Raw genomic sequence first — 17019 nt, 5'->3', positions numbered from 1 at the left:
CTTTGTATTCACTATCTTGTTAATCCTCGGAACTGCCTACAAGGTGTGGCTGTCCATCTCTTTGTAGGAGGTGGTGGTGTCCATCTCTTTGTAGGAGGAATCTGATCATCCTTAGCTGGTAATGGCGATATTGTGATTTAAACCGAGTTCTGTTTGGTTCCAAAGTCCATACTCTGTATTACTCTATATACCACACCTTTAGGATGATTGTGCCACACCTTCAGGATGATCATCCCTAAAGCCATTCCAAGAAGTGTCCCTCCTGAGTGTCATGGTAATGTGGGTGGCCTTGTTTTTCACAGATTCCCTGGACTTTGTCACCCAGTGGCTGGAAGAAGCCGCAGAGGACCTTACAAATCAGAAGTATAAAAGCGCCCTGCCAGCTGGGGGAGGGGCTGCCGGCTCTGGGGACGGCCCCACGCCAAATCCTGTGGCTGTCCAGAATTATGCATACCTGAAGCTTCTGAGATGGGACCACCTGCGGAGACCTTTCCCGGAAGTAGGTGCTGCAGAGCGGTCTAACTGCTTGTTTTTTTGTGCGGCAGAACTTTGAAAAAATAAGTTTTGCAATGATACAGTTCTCTTACCAGAGAATGTCCCCTTTTAAATTGAACAATTCGGTGGGTTTTCATCAATTTACAGTTAGAGGACCAAAGCGTTTTCATCACCCTAAAAAGAGACCCTGTGCCCTTTCCCCACTCCCCTCCCCAGTGGCAACCACTAATCTACTTCCTGTCTCTCTGGATTTGCCTCTTCTGGACATTTCGTATAAATGGGATCCTGCACTATCGGCCTTTTGTGTCTGGCTTCTTGGACCGAGCATGATGTTTGTCTGTGTCATACATAGGAGTACTTCATTTCTTGATTGGAAGTTGTATTTTTTTTAACTGTAAAATATGCATAATACAAAATATATCATCTTTTTTTTTTTCTTTTTAGTTTTTTAAGCTCTACACCCAGCGTGGGGCTCGTACTCACAACCCCCGGATTAGGGGTTGTGCACTCCACCAACTGAGCCAGCCAGGTGCCCCAAGATTTCCCATCACTATGTGTACAGTTCAGGGCGAAAGGACGTTCTCACGGTTGGCTCACCACTAGCACTGTCCTCCAGAACTTTCCCGTCTTCACAAATTCAAACTCTTTTTTTTTTTTTTTTTAAAGATTTTATTTATTTATTTGACAGAGATCACAAGTAGGCAGAGAGGCAGGCAGAGAGGGGGGTGGCAAGCAGGCTCCCAGCTGAGCAGAGAGCCCGATGCGGGGTTCGATCAGGACTCTGAGATCATGACCTGAGCCCAAGGCAGAGGCTTAATTAAGCCACTGAGCCACCCAGGCATCCCTCAGACTCTTTAAATACCTTTAAACACACCTCATGCCTCCCTCCACTTTGCCCCTGGCAACCACTGTTCTTTGCTCTCTGGGTCTGATGACTCCAGGTGCCTCATACGAATGGAATCCTACAGTGTTTGTCCTTTTGTGTCTGGCTTCTTTCACTCAGCGGATTGTTTTCAGGCTTCACCCGTGTGGTGGTGTGGGTCAGAGTTTTCTTTTTAAGTTCGAACAACTTTTTGAATCATTCATCAGTTTTGTTGAATCATTCATCAGTTGACAGACGTTTGGGTTGTTTCCACTTTTTGGCTACTGTGAACTGTTCTGCCCTGAATGTTTGTGTACAGGTTTTAGCAGGGGGGCATGTGTTTGCAGTACTCTTGGGTGAATACCTAGGATGAGAATTGCTGGGTCCCGTGGTGATTTGAAGTTTCACACTCAGGAACCGAGTTTTCCCCGAGAACTGTCTACCCCCACACCTGTACCCCAAGCAGCCGCATCACTTACCCATCCCTCAGTGGTGCACGGGCCTTCCAGTGTGCGCCGCTGAGCTGTTGCCTTGTTTTTACACAACTTGATTAAAACCATAACAGTGATGTTGCTTTTCAGTTTTATGTAAATACTACTACTTCCCATTCCATGTGCAGGATAAAAACAAACCAACCAACCATAAAGGTTTTTCACAATAAGTACTTCTTACTAAGAAGATGATAAACAAGGGATTTCCCCCATTTTTGTCTGTAACCTGCTGGTTTGGTGTGTAGACTGCCTCATTTTTTTAAATTTTTTTTTATTTATTTGATAGAGAGAGATCACAAGTAGGCAGAGAGGCAGGAGGAAGCAGGCTCCCTGCTGAGCAGAAAGACCGATGTGGGGCTCGATCCCAAGACCCTGAGATCATGACCTGAGCCGAAGGCAGAGGCTTTAACCCACTGAGCCACCCAGGCGCCCCGACTGCCTCATTTTTGAGGACACTTGGGGTTTTTATCTCTAGCCTCAGAAACTGCTACTTCTCTAAATCTTTCTCCTCTAAGTTCCTTATTTTTCCTTTGAAGATGCTGTAAGCCCACGGCTTCACTCTTGCCTCTGAGTTCCCTGTTTCATGCCAAAGGAGGCTTTAAAGAGGATGTGGTATTGAGGGGGCAGGGGAAGCCCCTTTCCGAATGGTGACATGTTCTTACCTGGAGGGCAGTTCGCAGCCTGACATTTCCTTTAAAATACTGCTGTGGGGAAGATGGTGTTTTCGTTGGACACCAATGTCTACCCTCAAGATTGATCGTTGGAAATGTTTTGTACCCTAAACCCCAGTCCTGCACAAAGCCGGGATGCTGCTGTGTAACATGGTGAAGTCAGGGAAGATGCTGAGTCTGGGGAAGCATCTTTGTTTAACAGAGGATCCTGACTCTCTAGGATTTTTAAACTTTACCTATTTATTTGACAGAGAGAGACACAGCGAGAGAGGGAACACAAGCACACAAGCACTGGGGAGCTGTAGAGGGAGACGCAGGCTCCCCGCTGAGCAGGGGGACCCCAGAATCATGACCAGAGCAGAAGGCAGATGCATAACGACCGAGCTACCGGCGTGCCCCCAGGATCCTGAATCTTAAAGATAGTTTTCAGTGCTTGAGACGAACTCTAGGTTAAGACCCTAAATTGTTAATGTCTTGATTTGGTGTGCCAGTTTCTTATAGCAAAACTGGCTCTTCACATTTATTTGGGTTACCTGTAGAAACTCCCCATCGGAAGGGATATCTTGTCAGCCTTTCCAGTGTTTTTTCCTTCATCCCACGCAGGGCACTTTGACCTGGTAGAGCGCATGGATGTCTGCCACGGGGGATGCAGTCGGAGAAACTCACCCACTGCTTTCTGGGTGGCTTTGGTTTGTTTTCTGTCATTCCTCCTTTTTCTACTTTCGGTTTCTTTTTTGTTTTCTTCATTCACTTGCCGACTCTGAGGGGGCCTCCTTCGTGCTAGATAGTGAGGGGGACACCAAGGTGAATCACGTAGGCTCTCTCTTCCAGCAGCTTCTCCCCTCTTTCCCTCTGGGGCTCAGAGGGCTGGGGTGCCTAGCTGCCTGGTTTGCTCTGGACTGGTGTTGGCGGGGAGAGTGGTCACAGGACTTGGGAGTTCCAGTTTTAAAGTGGGGGCAGCCCTGGACAAACGGAGGTGAGTTGGTCACCCTAGCCCCGTATCTCATTACTCTTTCCTGTCTAACGATAGAACTAGTTACCGAGTGTTGGCTCCGCCAGCCCACTTTAGATCCATGGCCTTCCATCTTTAGGACATTCCCGAGAGGCAGGAATCCCTGGTCTACACAGGGCTCAGGCCGCTGAAGAAGCTGGCGTGAGGTTATCCTGCGTTTCAGTGGCAGTCTGCCTCCGGTTCTCAGTGGGCTCTAGGGCAGCCTTCCTAGGGAGAAAGCGGCTCTGAGGGGAAGGATGACTCATGCCTGACTCCCTTAAGCTCTCAAAGGACTGGAAAATTGGGCGGGAACCTGTGGAGGCACGTGTGGGGCTGTGGCCCCACCGCCCCCTGCTGGCCAGCCTGCATCTCCTGCTCAGGGATGATTTCTGTCGCATCCCTTACAGACCGTTTTGATGGATCAGGCTCGCTTCCAAGAGCTCCAGCTGCAGCTGGAGCACCTCACCGTCCTGGGAGCCGTGTTGCTGGTCACATTCAGCATGGCAGCCCCAGGAATCTCCAGCCAGGCCGACTTTGCTGAGAAACTCAAGATGATCGTGAAGATTCTGCTAACAGATACACATCTGCCGTACGTGGCCCCTGTGGGATGGGGGGGAGGCAGCGGTGGCAGAGAGCAGACAGCAGCGGGGTCTCCCTGTGCTGGGGGCGGGTCCCTGGAGCTGCCTTCTAGGACCGGAGAGGAAACCTTGCTCTCTGGTTTTTTCCCCCCAGCAGAACTGATTCGGGTTCCTAGAAAAGGCATTAGTGTCCATTCTGGGGTCCACGGGGCTCTAGGAGGGTGGCTTTCACATGTTTAGGACCAAGACCCACAGTAAGACATTCATTTTCTGCTGTGACCTAGTACACGCTTCAAGCGCACCTGTAACGGGAGTAAAAACTTCACAAAATGAAACTTAACCCGAACCATGCTTAGTACAAATTCTTATATAAAAACAAAAATACTGCTTGCTGCCCACTGAATTGCTCTCACAGCCCCCTAAGAGTTTGGGTGGCACAGCCCTGGGAAAGGTCCACTAAGAAGCGGGCGGCGTCCCCCTAAGTTGCCAGGTCACAAGCAATTTCTGCTCCTGCCCAGATGGCCCGTCAGGTCCATGTGGTTCATGGCCCGCAGGATATGTTTTACTGGTCCGAAGTAAATACTGCCTCTCACAGGCCCAGTTCAGAGGATTCCTTGAGGAGGATGTCCCCAGATGTTCTCATCCTTACAAAATGGAGGCCTTTTCCTGCTGAGTTACACAGAGCTTGCCCGCGCTGAGTGTGGGGTCAGGGGTGCATGCACAGGCCAGCTGAGGCCGGGAGGGGTTTGCTGAGCTGAGGCCCTGGCACGTCACTGAGGTCTGTCCCCCACATCATCCATCCCTCCCCGCCCCCCAGCAGACCTGGTGCTCTACTGCTTAAAGCTTCCCATGAGGAGCTCTGTGTGGGGCTTCCATACAGCCCTGTGGACAGCCCTGCGGTGTCCACACTGGCTCTTGGGTCGGTACCCTCAGAGCTGGTACCAGCTGTGAGTCCCTGGGCTCACTCATTTGTGCCCATAACTCCTGCTGTACAGAGGGTTTAAGCCCAGAACAAAGGCCTCACAGGAAACCTACCAGCAGGAGGACTCCCCACAGATACTCCAGGAGAGCCCAAGGGCTCTGGAAAAATCAAGGTGCTCATTTTTTTAACTTAAGGATCTCAGTGTTATTAATTCTTTTAAAGTAGTTAATACCTTCCCCTATTTCACAAATCAAAAGGGACAGAAGGATATCTAATGAAAAGTTTCTCTTCCCGTTCTGTCCCACAGCTCCCTGATTCTGGGTTCTTGCGTGCTACCCCAGCGGGATTGCGGATACTCGTAAGGCAGTTTCAGGATTGTTTCAGCACACAGACGCTAGCAAGAAGTTGGGTTTGGGGTTGTTAGCGCTGGTATAGTCTGAGCCCTTCCCTTCCCAGTGTTCTTTCTAGTAGAGAGAGGGGGGCTCCTGAGTCAGGTGTCCACAGCCTGGAAGGCTGAGGGCAGGGAAGAGTCCTAGACTTTCTCTTTGAACATGACAGTCCGTGCACTGACTCAGATCATGACTCTTACCAGGGCTCGGGCTCTTCCTTGGCCTGAGCCGAGTGGATGTGCACTTCGCTTACCGGCGCTCACCTCCCTGCCTTCTCCCTTCTCTTCTGTACTCAAGCTCCTTCCAGCTGAAGGACGCCCTGACTACCATCGGGGAGAAGGTCTGCCTGGAGGTGAGCAGCTGCCTGGCCCTGTGCGGGCTCACCCCCTTCACCACGGAAAAGGAGGCCGTGCTCAAGGGCCAGATCCAGGCTGTCGCCAGTCCTGACGACCCCATCCGCAGGATCATGGGTACGTTTGTGAGGGGAGGACGGGCAGCAGGGATGTGCCCTTGGAGGGACTGGCGGCCCGGCCCGTCTGAAGAAACCTAGAAGGTTTTGGTAGCTTATGAGTGCTGATGAGTGAGGAGGGAGTGAGTCATCGCCACGGCGAGGGCAACCCAGAGTTCGGGACAAGTGACGGGGCAGCTGTCATTGTTCTGAGGCCTCTGACTTTGGAATCACAGGCTTTGTTCAGAACCCTGCTCCAGCACTGTGAGGTAACAAAAAATAGAAGTATTGGTCTCTGCACACCCCCGCCCCCTTTCTAGCTCCGAGCTCCTAAAATTCTTAGAGTTTCCTAAGTGATAAGAGCACTAAGAGTATCTTTTGTTCTAAGACTGGTCTTTGACCTGGATCCTGACATAGAACTCTTAAATCCTTTGGAATTTCCTGGGTGATAGGAGTGTCTTTTGTTTTAATGAGGCAACTCTGCGTGGGCTCTGAAAAACCAAGCCAGGATTAGAAGCCTGGAATTTTCAGCCTCCTCCACCCCCCTCCAAGAGAGGAGAGAAGCACTGGAAATGCCCTTGATGAAGCTGCCATAAACATCCCAGAAGTACAGGGTTCGGGGAGCGTCTGGGTTCTGCACGTAATAGGAGGGTGCTGTACCCCCACCTCCAACAAAAGCACCTACCCTCAGGACTCTGTGTCTTTTGTTCTGGTTTTCATGTGTATCCAAATCCTTTATTGTGTAATAAGTGAGTAAACAGAGATGTTACCCTGAGTGCTGTGAGCTGTTCTAGCCAATAATCAATATCCAAAGGGGGAGGAGGTCTTGGGACCCTCCAGTTTGTAGCTGGAGGGACTGGCGGACCGGGGGACCTACTGCTTGCGGTTGGTTGGCTTCTGAAATGGGGGCGGGGTGTAGCCTCCTGGGACTGAGCCCCTGGCCTCTGGGGTGTGACACTCCCTCCATGTAGTGTCAGAACGGAGTACAGCAGTGGGACACTCCGCTGCCATTGCAGAGTAACGCTGGGTGGGGGAAGCCCCTGCCCTCGGCGCGCTGCCGTGACGTGCTCCGACGTGCTCAGGATGTGCCGTGAGACCTCAAGAGCTCCCGTGCTGTGGCCCAAGCGGGTGACCCAATGCCTGAGGCTCTTCATCTCTAAACGACAATACCGACAGCCCTGTGCGGTTGCTGGGAGGACCACAGGGCATTAGGTGCATAAAGCACTTACCAGAATAACCCCAGCCCTTCACAAGTACTTGCTAGAGAGGAGCTGCTGGCAAATAGCTTTCTGTGCTGGCTGTTACTCTTCCTCATCCCAGCCATAGCACTAGGGAAAATTCTGTTCACTGGTTGATCAAAGAATACAGTGTTCCTAATTTGGGGGCGCCTGGCTGGCTCAGAGCACGTGACTCTTGATCTTGGGGTTGTGAGTTCAAGCCCCACATTGGGTAGAGAGATTACTTAAAAATTAAAACAAATTTTTTTTCATCTAGGGGTGTCTGGGTGGCTCAGTCTGTTAAGTGTCAGACTCTTGATTTCAGCTCAGGTCATGATCTCAGGGTTGTGGGATCGAGCCCCGAGTTGGGCCCCGCACCCAGCACGGGAGACTGCTTGAGATGCTGTCTGTCCGCTCCCTCTGCCTTCCCCGCCCTTGCACTTGCTCACTCACTCACTCAAATCTCTAAAACATCTCAAATAAATCTCTAAAACATTTTTTTCATCTACTTTTAAGAACTATTTCTCTTTAGTATAACTTAAATTTGAAGTCGTTCTTTAGCTACTTTATGAAAGTGAATAGGCGTGCAGCGGAGCAACAGTGGATGGTTAGCAGGCTTCAAGCTAAAGCTGAGTGATCCGTGGTTACTGGATTTCAGGTTGGACAGAGGCTGAACCAGTGACCTGAGTCTCCTAACTCGGTGACTTCCTTTCTATCCTTAAGTAATATTTTATGGAAAAAGTTCCAGGGATCGACAGTTTTTTCCAAATCACTTCACCCCAGCCCTGCATCGCTCCCAGTGTCATCTGTGGGTCACTCAGGAGGAGCCTCTTGCAGAGAGAAGGACCGTCAGGATTAGCGTTAGTGACCGCGGTAGAGAGGCACGGAAGGCGGTGAGCAGCGCACGGGCTAAACCGCGACTCCGTGTCCTGCCGTGCTGGGCTTGAGTAACAGCTCATTGCAGACCTGGGGCTAAAAACCAGTCCTGGGGTCGGGATGCTGTGAGCATCTCCAGTTCTGCGTGAGGCTTCGAGCTCTGAGAACCTTAGAAAACCAAACTAACTTGGGGGCAGGGGTGAGGGGACCCATCCGGTCTACAGTTGCTCTGTCACTGTGTATTGGGGTCCGAAGGGTGAAGGCCATGTGCACCAGGGAGGGTCCCGCAGGGCAAGTGGAAGGCGTGCGGTTTGAAAGAACCTGATGAATATAGACACCCCTGTTGCTTTTCTGAGAAAATCTGCGAGAAGCATGGCTTGGTGCTCTCTCAGCTGATGAGGACAGTGCAGAGGCGGCCTGGAGAGGAGGGGCTTACAAAGCATCAGCCTGTGTCGTTCCTCAGAGTAGTACAAGTTCGCAGATGCCTGCAGCTCTGTGGCCTGCCCCTGGAGGCGTTACAGAGGGAAGTTCACGTCGCTTACATGTGGGCTTGGTGGGAAAAGCTCACAAACCCATGATGCTGGAATATTCTTTTTTCTCTTTTCATTTTTGAACTTGTAATTCCTGCTTTACCCCCCCCCCCCCCCGCCCCATTTCTTATGTGCTTTTCAGCAGTGGCTCATGGTGGCCTCAGGGGGTCTTTCTCCTCAGCCTGTCAAGACTGCAGTCTCCTTTTATTGATTCATACATTTATTCTTCCTTTCTGAATGGATTTTGAGCTTCTCCTGGGGCCGGGTCTCCTGCCAGCTTTGTGCTGTGGGGTGGGGGGGGGCGTGCTTCTACCTAACGGTCTAGAGCAGGAAGGGAAATGTTCTAAAGGGGCTGAGTGTTGGAAGTGCACGTGCTGTGGTCCACACCTGGTCCACGGGGTGGCCAGGGAAGACGTCCCCGGAAAAGGGATGTCTAAGCTAAACACGGAAGCATAATCCGAAGTTTGCAAAGTCACCCTGAACCAGAAGCAACCAGCTGCCTTCTTTTCTGTCACAGATTCCCGAATCCTGATCTTCTTAGAAAGCTACCTTGCCTCGGGTCATCAGAAGCCACTGCCCACGGTACCTGGGGGATTGGGTCCAGTTCAGAAAGAGCTGGAGGAAGTTGCTATTAAATTTGTCCGCCTGGTCAACTATAACAAGATGGTCTTCAGTCCCTACTACGACGCCATCCTCAGTAAGATCCTTGTGCGATCCTGACGCGCCTGCGCTCTCCGGCGGCGGCGGTATTAGCCTCTCCGTACAGAATACCTATTCGCGACTCTCGTGTTGCTTTGGAAAATGGCTATTTAGTACATTTCTGTGTAACAGCCCTGATTCCAAAGGGAAGAATACTGTGTATCACTGTTGAAAAGGGTTGTTGAAAAAGGCCCTGAATTCCAGTTTGAAGGTTTGTATTTATGAGTGCAAGTTTACAAATCAAGAAGCTTCTTGTTCTCTTACGTTTGAGGGGGCACTCCGCTTTTAGACGGTTGACAGCCGCATGTCTGCACCCGACTCTGGCCTGATTACAGCTGCCTGGTCTTTCCCGGGGGGCTGGGGCTTCTCTTCCACCATCTGGGTAGTTTTCCTTTCAGACACCCAAGACGGTCTGCCAGCCACCGAGAATGAGAGACCAAGCCATGACGGTGTTGAGACTTTGCCCCCTGCCTGGCACCGACCCTCACTCTTCCCTGCTCCCTGGCACCAACCCTCGCTCCCCCCCGCCCCAGCTGTTTTGTGTTGGAAGGGCTATACAAGGCTTACTGCCTCCCTGTACCCCTTTGATTGCTTTCTCCCTGCCTGGCCTAGCCAGAGCTCCAGAGCCCTTTTGTTCTAGAGGGGAGTTAATTGATTTTAGAAAGCGTATTCTTTTATACAGAATTATTTCTGAGCCTGGATGATAGCAGTTATGACTTCTGGGATCTAGAGAAAGGAAATTCTTTGACTTTTAAGCTTTGAAAGTTAAGGAGGAAATATTTTTATAACCCGTATATATGTTGGTGTAATTTAAAAGACACTGGAGTTTTTACTGAAAAATTTGCTGATACAATACACAGATGTATTGATTGGATTTGAATTTCAGAAATAGATTTAAAGTGTTTTCAGATAAAACCGCATAGTGTAAGCTCACTTATTTCTGGGATAAAGGAAGTCCTAGAAAATCCCTGGTTTGGGAGCAGTATTTTTTGAGGAACTTAAGTGACTGGAATTCCTGACATACCCATCCTGTGGCTGAAAGGGTGACTGGGCTCTCACAGATGACCCACTCTGTTAGAATAAAAAGTAAAAGGTATGTGTATGTGTGAGTGTGTGTACGTGTGTGTTTTAGACAGGGACACTCTATCAGAAGCAGAGCCATGAAGTTGGGTGTGAACTCCAAGTCCAGGAACAGCACAAGGCAAAATAATGCAGGGAATCCCTCAAAATGGTAGGGGCTGCGGTGGGGCCGGAGGCAGGCGTGGTGGCCTCCTGCCAGAGGAACGTTCGCTCTGTGACTATCGAGTGGTACTGAGCTTCAGGAGAGGGTACGCTTGTGCTCGGTGGGGGGTGGGGGGGAAGACTGTGATTTCTCCAAACCTATGCTACAAACTATGTTCTAATAGTGTTTTCTACTTGCAGTCAGAAAAGTATGCTGCGTTATTTGGTCAGAAGTCCTATAAAGTTTATACTCAAGGACAAATCTTCCCTGGTTTCATTGGAAGTGAATAGAAGTTCAATAAGTAGAACTTTAAAAGGACAAAATCACATCTTTTATAGTGTGTCTTCAAATGAGGTCGCTTCTGGAATTTTTTCTGGAGCTGAGGTTGCTCTGTGGCAGCCATACTTGTTGGTCATGGGGGCCCCCCATCCCCCAGGCTGAGAAGCCCGAGTGCGCTTTAAGTAGGCTCCATGCCCAACACGGGGCTTGAACTCATGACCCGGGGTTCAGGAGTCACGTGCTCTACTGACTGAGCCTCCAGCCTGTTGCAGCCCTCCCCCCAGCACTCTTTCACTCTCTTGCCTGCCTCAGCCTCTGAGTGTTTGGCGTCCTGCCTCAGTTGAGGATGAAGGGGAGGAGCTTTACCCTTCATCCTTGAGTGAAGGGGTGGGTGGATGACCACTTCCTGTAGTCATTCTTCCTAAATCTTTAAAGTTCTTTTTTTTGCTGCCTTTTCTAAGGGTTCACTTTTTACCAGATTTCCCGCCTCCCACCATGGGTTCTAAATTCACAGAGTTAAGTTTGTACCATTTGAAATCTTGATGCATATTTTACAGGGACCCGCACAGACTCTCCTCTCCCCGCACCCCCCCACCCCTACCTCAATGTCCACGGGCAGAGTTCTCCAGGTGGCAAAGCCAAGAATGAAGGAAGCAAAGTTCAGAATCACAATATTCATACTGAATTTTGTTGTTCTTTGAAGATAAGTGAGTTACTTCCTGGAATCTCATAGGATTATCACCAAGGGCCAGGAAACTTCATTTGGTCCCTCAGGAAATGTTTGTTGAGCATCTCCTTATAATCCACACACCACCACCCCTCCCCTCCAGCTCTCCCTCCAAGATACGTATCCTTTGGAGCAGAAATTATCCTTCAGAATTGAACTGGTTCTATATAATGCATTCTGACTGGATTTGATGTGATTTCCTACCTAACAGGTTTGTGGAAACAAGCGTGTTTTAGGAAAGTGCTGGGTTTATTTGGCGGTAGTGCTTTACTGTGGATAGAACCAAGCACCTTGAGAGTCCGGTTCATCATTGCAGTGTGTTCGATTGATCTGATGCTCTCACGGATGAATGAACGTCTAGAGTAGTAACTGCTACTTTGTTAGCTCTCGGTTGGGTGGATGGATTCTCAGCCTAGGTGTTTTTTGAAAATCTCATTACATTTATTTTATTTATTTTTTTAAAAGATTTATTTATTTATTTTATTTGACAGAGATCACAAATAGAGAGGCAGGCGGGGCTAGGGTGGAGAAGCAGGCTCCCTGCTGAGCAGAGAGCCCTATGCAGGGCTCAATCCTAGGACTCTGAGATCATGATCTGAGCCGAAGGCAGAGGCTTAATCCACTGAACCACCCAGGTGCCCCTGAAAATCTCATTACATTTAAAGCAAGCAATACAACTCGATTGTGTATGTAAACATATAACCCGACTGAAAGTATACTTCAGCTAAGGATATCTTACTGATTGAACGCAGTAAACAGTTGTGTAAGAGCTGTTTTTCTCGGAAGAAAAGTTATGAATAAGTCTGACACAGCAGGCTTATAACATGCAGATACTGGCTGACGATTGATGGGTTATTTAGCAGTTCTGTTTTTGGGGAGGTACTTATGTTCATTTCTCTAAAACCGCACGATTCCCGGGAATCAAGAGGTATTGGTGCACCACCTTTCCTGCTGAGTTACAAAGGGAAGAGGTATTTGCTCTTTGATGTCCGGGGATTTTTGGCATGCTCTGGTTTCTGTGTAGAACGTTTGCATTAATTTTCATTTTGAGGCCGGGTGGTAGAGTGCAGAGACTGGGAGCTGCCAGGAAACCAGAGTTCTGACCCCATTTCTGTTACATACTAACTAGAGCAAATCAGGACCTATTTCCCGCACATGTAAAACGAACGGAATAGACTTGATCGTTAAACTGCTTTCCAGTCCTGACATTCTATGATGTGTCTCAGGGGAGTTTAAGTACACTGCAGTAGGATCGTGCGCAAAGCTCCTGATTGAGGGGACCGTCTGGGTTGGAGTCCCTCCTCTGTTGCCTTCTTACTAGTTGTGTGATATTGGGCCAGTCATTGTCCCTCGGGCCCCTGCATTTTCATGTGTAAAACTGGGAAACGACTCACTCACACTTCCTGTGAGGATTACACTTGAGAATGGATATTAGAATGCTTTGTACGGGGAAGGGACTGTGAATTGCCTTGTTAACAACCGAGGAGAGCATATAACCCTCTCCATGTAGGTGTACTTGTGTCTGTGCCTCGCTTCCCTTCAGTGAGTGCATTTGCAGGCTGGACCGAAGGGTTTCCTCCTGTCCTGGGATTTGTGCTTTTCTTCTGTCAATTCTTCTGTACTAAAGCTGGTCTTCCCGCTGCTCTTCTCCCTACTTCCATCGCCACCCACCGATTCCTCCCCATTCTCTCCTCTGTATTATTTGAACTGAATGATCGCATGAGTGAACAAATGAAGGACGGCAGAGGATCGGCTATGAAACTCCTATTTAAAGGCAGTTATCTCACTGAAAACATCATCTAAATAAAGAACCACAATGATGTTTGCAATTGTGTCTTAATATTGGATTTTGTATTCTAGAACTATTTCGTTCGTAGTGCTCAAGACAACTTCATGGGATGGAGGAAGAGATAGTCTAAGTGCAATAAGCTCTTTTAATTTGTCAGATGCTCACTGATCCCTTCCGAAAAAGCTAGAGCCCTGGAAAGTAAGTGTCTGGAACCTAAACAGGCAGGATTTAGTTGTTCCCAGCCCTGCTGGGGGTTTCTGTTTCTATTGCCTTCAGAACCTAAGAACTAGGACTCAACGTGTAGGCCTGGTTTAGGTTTGAAATCAGATGGGTCTGATGTTAGTAGCACTAGCCACATCTCACCATTTTTATGTTTTTTTCTGAACTAAACACCAAGAATGGTTTAAGAGTAACTTCTGACTTAAAGAGCAAACCCAGAACTGAAGAAGCACCTTCAATTCCATTGTTTTCATTCCTGCCGCCTCTGCTTTCTGAAGTACTGTCTTCATCATGCTCAAAGCAGAACTCTGGTCAGGGTTCAGGGAGGAAAATTTAGAAAATGGATGAATTGTTTTTCTTGGCTTTTATTCCCAAAGCTTGGTAAGCTGACCCTTTTGTTGAATATGTAAGATTTTACTTAGATCAGGAACATGGTACCGGAGTTTTGTTACTTTGTATAAATGATCTCACAGGACTTCTGAAATTTTTATTAAATAGAACTTCACTTAAAAAATAGTAAGTAGAACTTCACTTGCTGAGTGTCAGGTAAGAGGACTACCGACATTAAGGAAGTTTGCTTTGGGAAATGAAATATTGTAAAAAATGTATGAACATGGTAACTATGCTTTCACTGTCGTATAAATGAACTCTTGGTTTTACGTGCTAAGCACAGGCCAATAGAGGGTTATAAAATTACCAAATAAATTTATAATTATTGATCAAGGTTAATATGCTGACAAAAGCATGTCTTTTCATTCTTTTCTAATGGTACAAATTTGGTTGTTGAGTTTTTCATTTACTTAGTAGCTACTACCTTTTACTTTCCTAGGAGTGGCAACACGGATAAAACCTCTCATGTGAAATTCAGTGCTAGAGGCTAGAGTTTGATTTTGTTCAGGAAGGACTGAGTCTTTTCATCTTACTGGGTTCTAGAATTCTCTAGAAAATGTCCTTGCTTTTATAAAAAGGAAAAATATAGATATCTTTTGGAAATGTCTGGGTCTAGCACTGTGGACACAGGAGAGTTCCTGGACAAGTAGGACTGGCTGTATGAGCATCCACACATTAGAGTTCCAAAAGTCAATGCAGATTTCTAACACCATGCTGCTTGATCAACTGTATCTACAAGGGAATGATCAAATACGCAGAATCACGTTAAAATCTAAACATTCATATATATATATAGCAGAACATTAGAAAATGGTTTCTCTTAACAAATAATCCTTTTTGTGTTTATAGATCAAACGACATTCAGGAAAAAAACATCTTAGAAATAAATGGAGTAGGAATAATTATAATGCCCCATTGGCTGCTCAGTGGTACTTTTCATCAAGGTCGGCACATGTGTTTTCTTTTTATTACGATGCTTAAAAAAAAATCATTTTTCATGCATTCACATAGCTTTGTTTTGTCATTCATGCAGACATTACAGGCCTTTGAAGCCATTTGTCTTTAAATCACTGCCCAAAGTAGCTGGGTGATGGACATTGGGGAGGGTGTGTGCTATGGTGAGTGCTGTGAATTGTGTAAGACTGATCAATCAGGTCTCTGCCCCGAAAGAAAATGTTACATTATAAGTTAATAATAATTAGAAACAAAACAAAGAAAACCCAGAAACACTACCCAAAGATAGCACTTCAGGAGAGTCTGCACCTCTGTATTTTAATTCCTGGGAAGTTATTTGGTACTACTTGTGTCTTTCAGATTGTTTTGATGACAACCATATTAAGAAAAAGCTACACAGCTTAAAAGCAATACTTGAGAGGATAATACAATCTGAATTAGAGCCAGCTGACTTTGTTTATAGGATAAAATTTTAGCCTTAATGGGAAAAATACAGGAGACACATGCTTTGAATTACGACAATATTACCTGGCTTATGCAAGAAAAAGATTCAAGATAACGTCTTTTCCATTAAAAGCAAGAGTTTTGTAGAAGTATTTGAAGCTGATTTTAAAATGCATTTAATCACTTTATTTTTAAAAAGATTTTATTTATTTGACATCACAAGTAGGCAGAGAGAGAGAGAGAGAGAGAGAGAGGAAGCAGGCTCCCTGCTGAGCAGAGAGCCTGATGTGGGGCTCCATCCCAGGACCCTGGGATCATGACCCGAGTTGAAGGCAGAGGCTGTAACCCACTGAGCCACCCAGGTGCCCCTATTTAATCATTTTTTTATTCAAATTCTAAATTGCATACCCAATTTGTAAGTTTCTTTATAACTGTAATACTTTCACTTTTCCCCCCCCCTTCCTTTTAGCTTTTATTCTGAATCACAGCCCTTAGGCTCAACTAGTTCTGTGTCTCATAGTTTTTCTAGAAATGAGTCAAGAGGAGGTAATGTTGCTAACAAAGCATGAAACCAAATTCTTAGGACTTAGAATTTAAAGCTATCTGCGTGTAGCTCCTGAAGAACATGTTCTTGAGCATGGAGTACCTTCTGAAGTACATTTGTGAGAACAAGACAGTGGGTGGTGAAAGGAATTCCCACACATTGCTTTTAAAAGACATGAAAGGTAATATATCTGCCTCAGACTGGGGGAAAGAACAGTCATATTTGAGGATTTCTAAATGTTTAATTTGTCTCTTAAAATCAGATCCCTCTGTTTACAGTTAGCACTGAGGCCAGGAGAGGACAAGTAGGTAAGTGTACATAGATTAAATACAAGATGACCTTTCTTTGTATTGGCATTTATTTTTAAAAGGTATTGGCTGAATAAGTAGCTATTTTAAATAAATTCTGAATGGAAGCAGCAGGAGGCATGACATTTTTGAGATCCTTTTATTTTTTTAAAGGATTGTTTTAAAATTTTAAACTACAAAACCGGTTCCATACATTCTGCCATAAATAAAAACAAACGATAAGGCAGGACTCTACATCAGCAAACAGAACTGTTTTCAGAAAATGTGATAAAATGCTTTACAATCATAAGCCATCCAGTTTTTAAAATAAAACTGTTGAAAACTCACAAATCTTCAAGCGGCACATACAAGACACCCTTGAAGAGGGAACAAAATGTGGTTCTGCCATTTTGTGCTGTTCTCACATTTTTGAAAACCTAGTTTTGCTTAGAGCACAGATCTGTTCCATATTCTAAAATCCACGCAGGTTGGTTGGTTTTTTTTCTCGAGAACCATATGATAGAGGCACCAATGACAATACAACTTTGTTTCCAAGAACCTTGTAACAAAGCATTGTCTCTTTTAAACATATGACTTAAGAGGCAAAAACGGAATCCTGGAGTTTCTTCCAGAGGCTGGTTGGAGCCCGCCTCACCGAATTCGCTTCTGCTGCCGCGCTCTGTAGATGTCATGAACGGGGGGAACGACGGCGCCCTTTTCTTCGTCGTCGTCGGAATCTTCGTTGGGCCTCTTGACCGCTTTGGTGAGTACGGCGTTGCTCTCCACCGGGCCGTTGCCCTCCACCGCCAGCTCCGGGGCGCCGCCCGTGATGATCCGCACGGCCTCCTCGACAGCTGCGCAAACCACACGGAAAGGCCTGTTGGGGGCGCCGCAGAGTCCGCTCTGGGGAGAGACTCTGCAGGCGCTACCTGACACGTTTGCGGTTGGTTTCAGAACCTGCTGCTGGCCGAGCAAGGGAGGGTAGTAGTGATGCT

At 47.1% G+C, this 17019-nt stretch overlaps 2 protein-coding genes across 5 annotated transcripts in view; one reads left to right on the top strand and one right to left on the bottom strand.

Annotated features, from left to right (window-relative positions):
• Positions 1–14134, top strand: part of TCP11L1 (t-complex 11 like 1) — a 40667-nt gene extending 26533 nt beyond the window's left edge. For all 4 annotated transcript variants that reach the window (XM_059406272.1, XM_059406282.1, XM_059406302.1 and 1 more), the window contains 4 exons: positions 303–499; positions 3918–4099; positions 5697–5869; positions 8988–14134. In XM_059406272.1, coding sequence (XP_059262255.1) covers positions 303–499; positions 3918–4099; positions 5697–5869; positions 8988–9190 — 755 coding nt within the window. In that variant the 3' untranslated portion in view covers positions 9191–14134. The remainder of the gene's footprint in view (positions 1–302; positions 500–3917; positions 4100–5696; positions 5870–8987) is intronic.
• A 2036-nt stretch (positions 14135–16170) lies between these two features.
• Positions 16171–17019, bottom strand: part of CSTF3 (cleavage stimulation factor subunit 3) — a 68427-nt gene continuing 67578 nt past the window's right edge. Inside the window, exon 21 of the mRNA XM_059406261.1 lies at positions 16171–16878. Coding sequence (XP_059262244.1) covers positions 16676–16878 — 203 coding nt within the window. The 3' untranslated portion in view covers positions 16171–16675. The remainder of the gene's footprint in view (positions 16879–17019) is intronic.

This window comes from Mustela nigripes, chromosome 1, assembly GCF_022355385.1.
Source record: "Mustela nigripes isolate SB6536 chromosome 1, MUSNIG.SB6536, whole genome shotgun sequence".
NCBI lineage: Eukaryota > Metazoa > Chordata > Mammalia > Carnivora > Mustelidae > Mustela > Mustela nigripes.
This window is presented reverse-complemented; position numbering and strand designations above follow the sequence as displayed.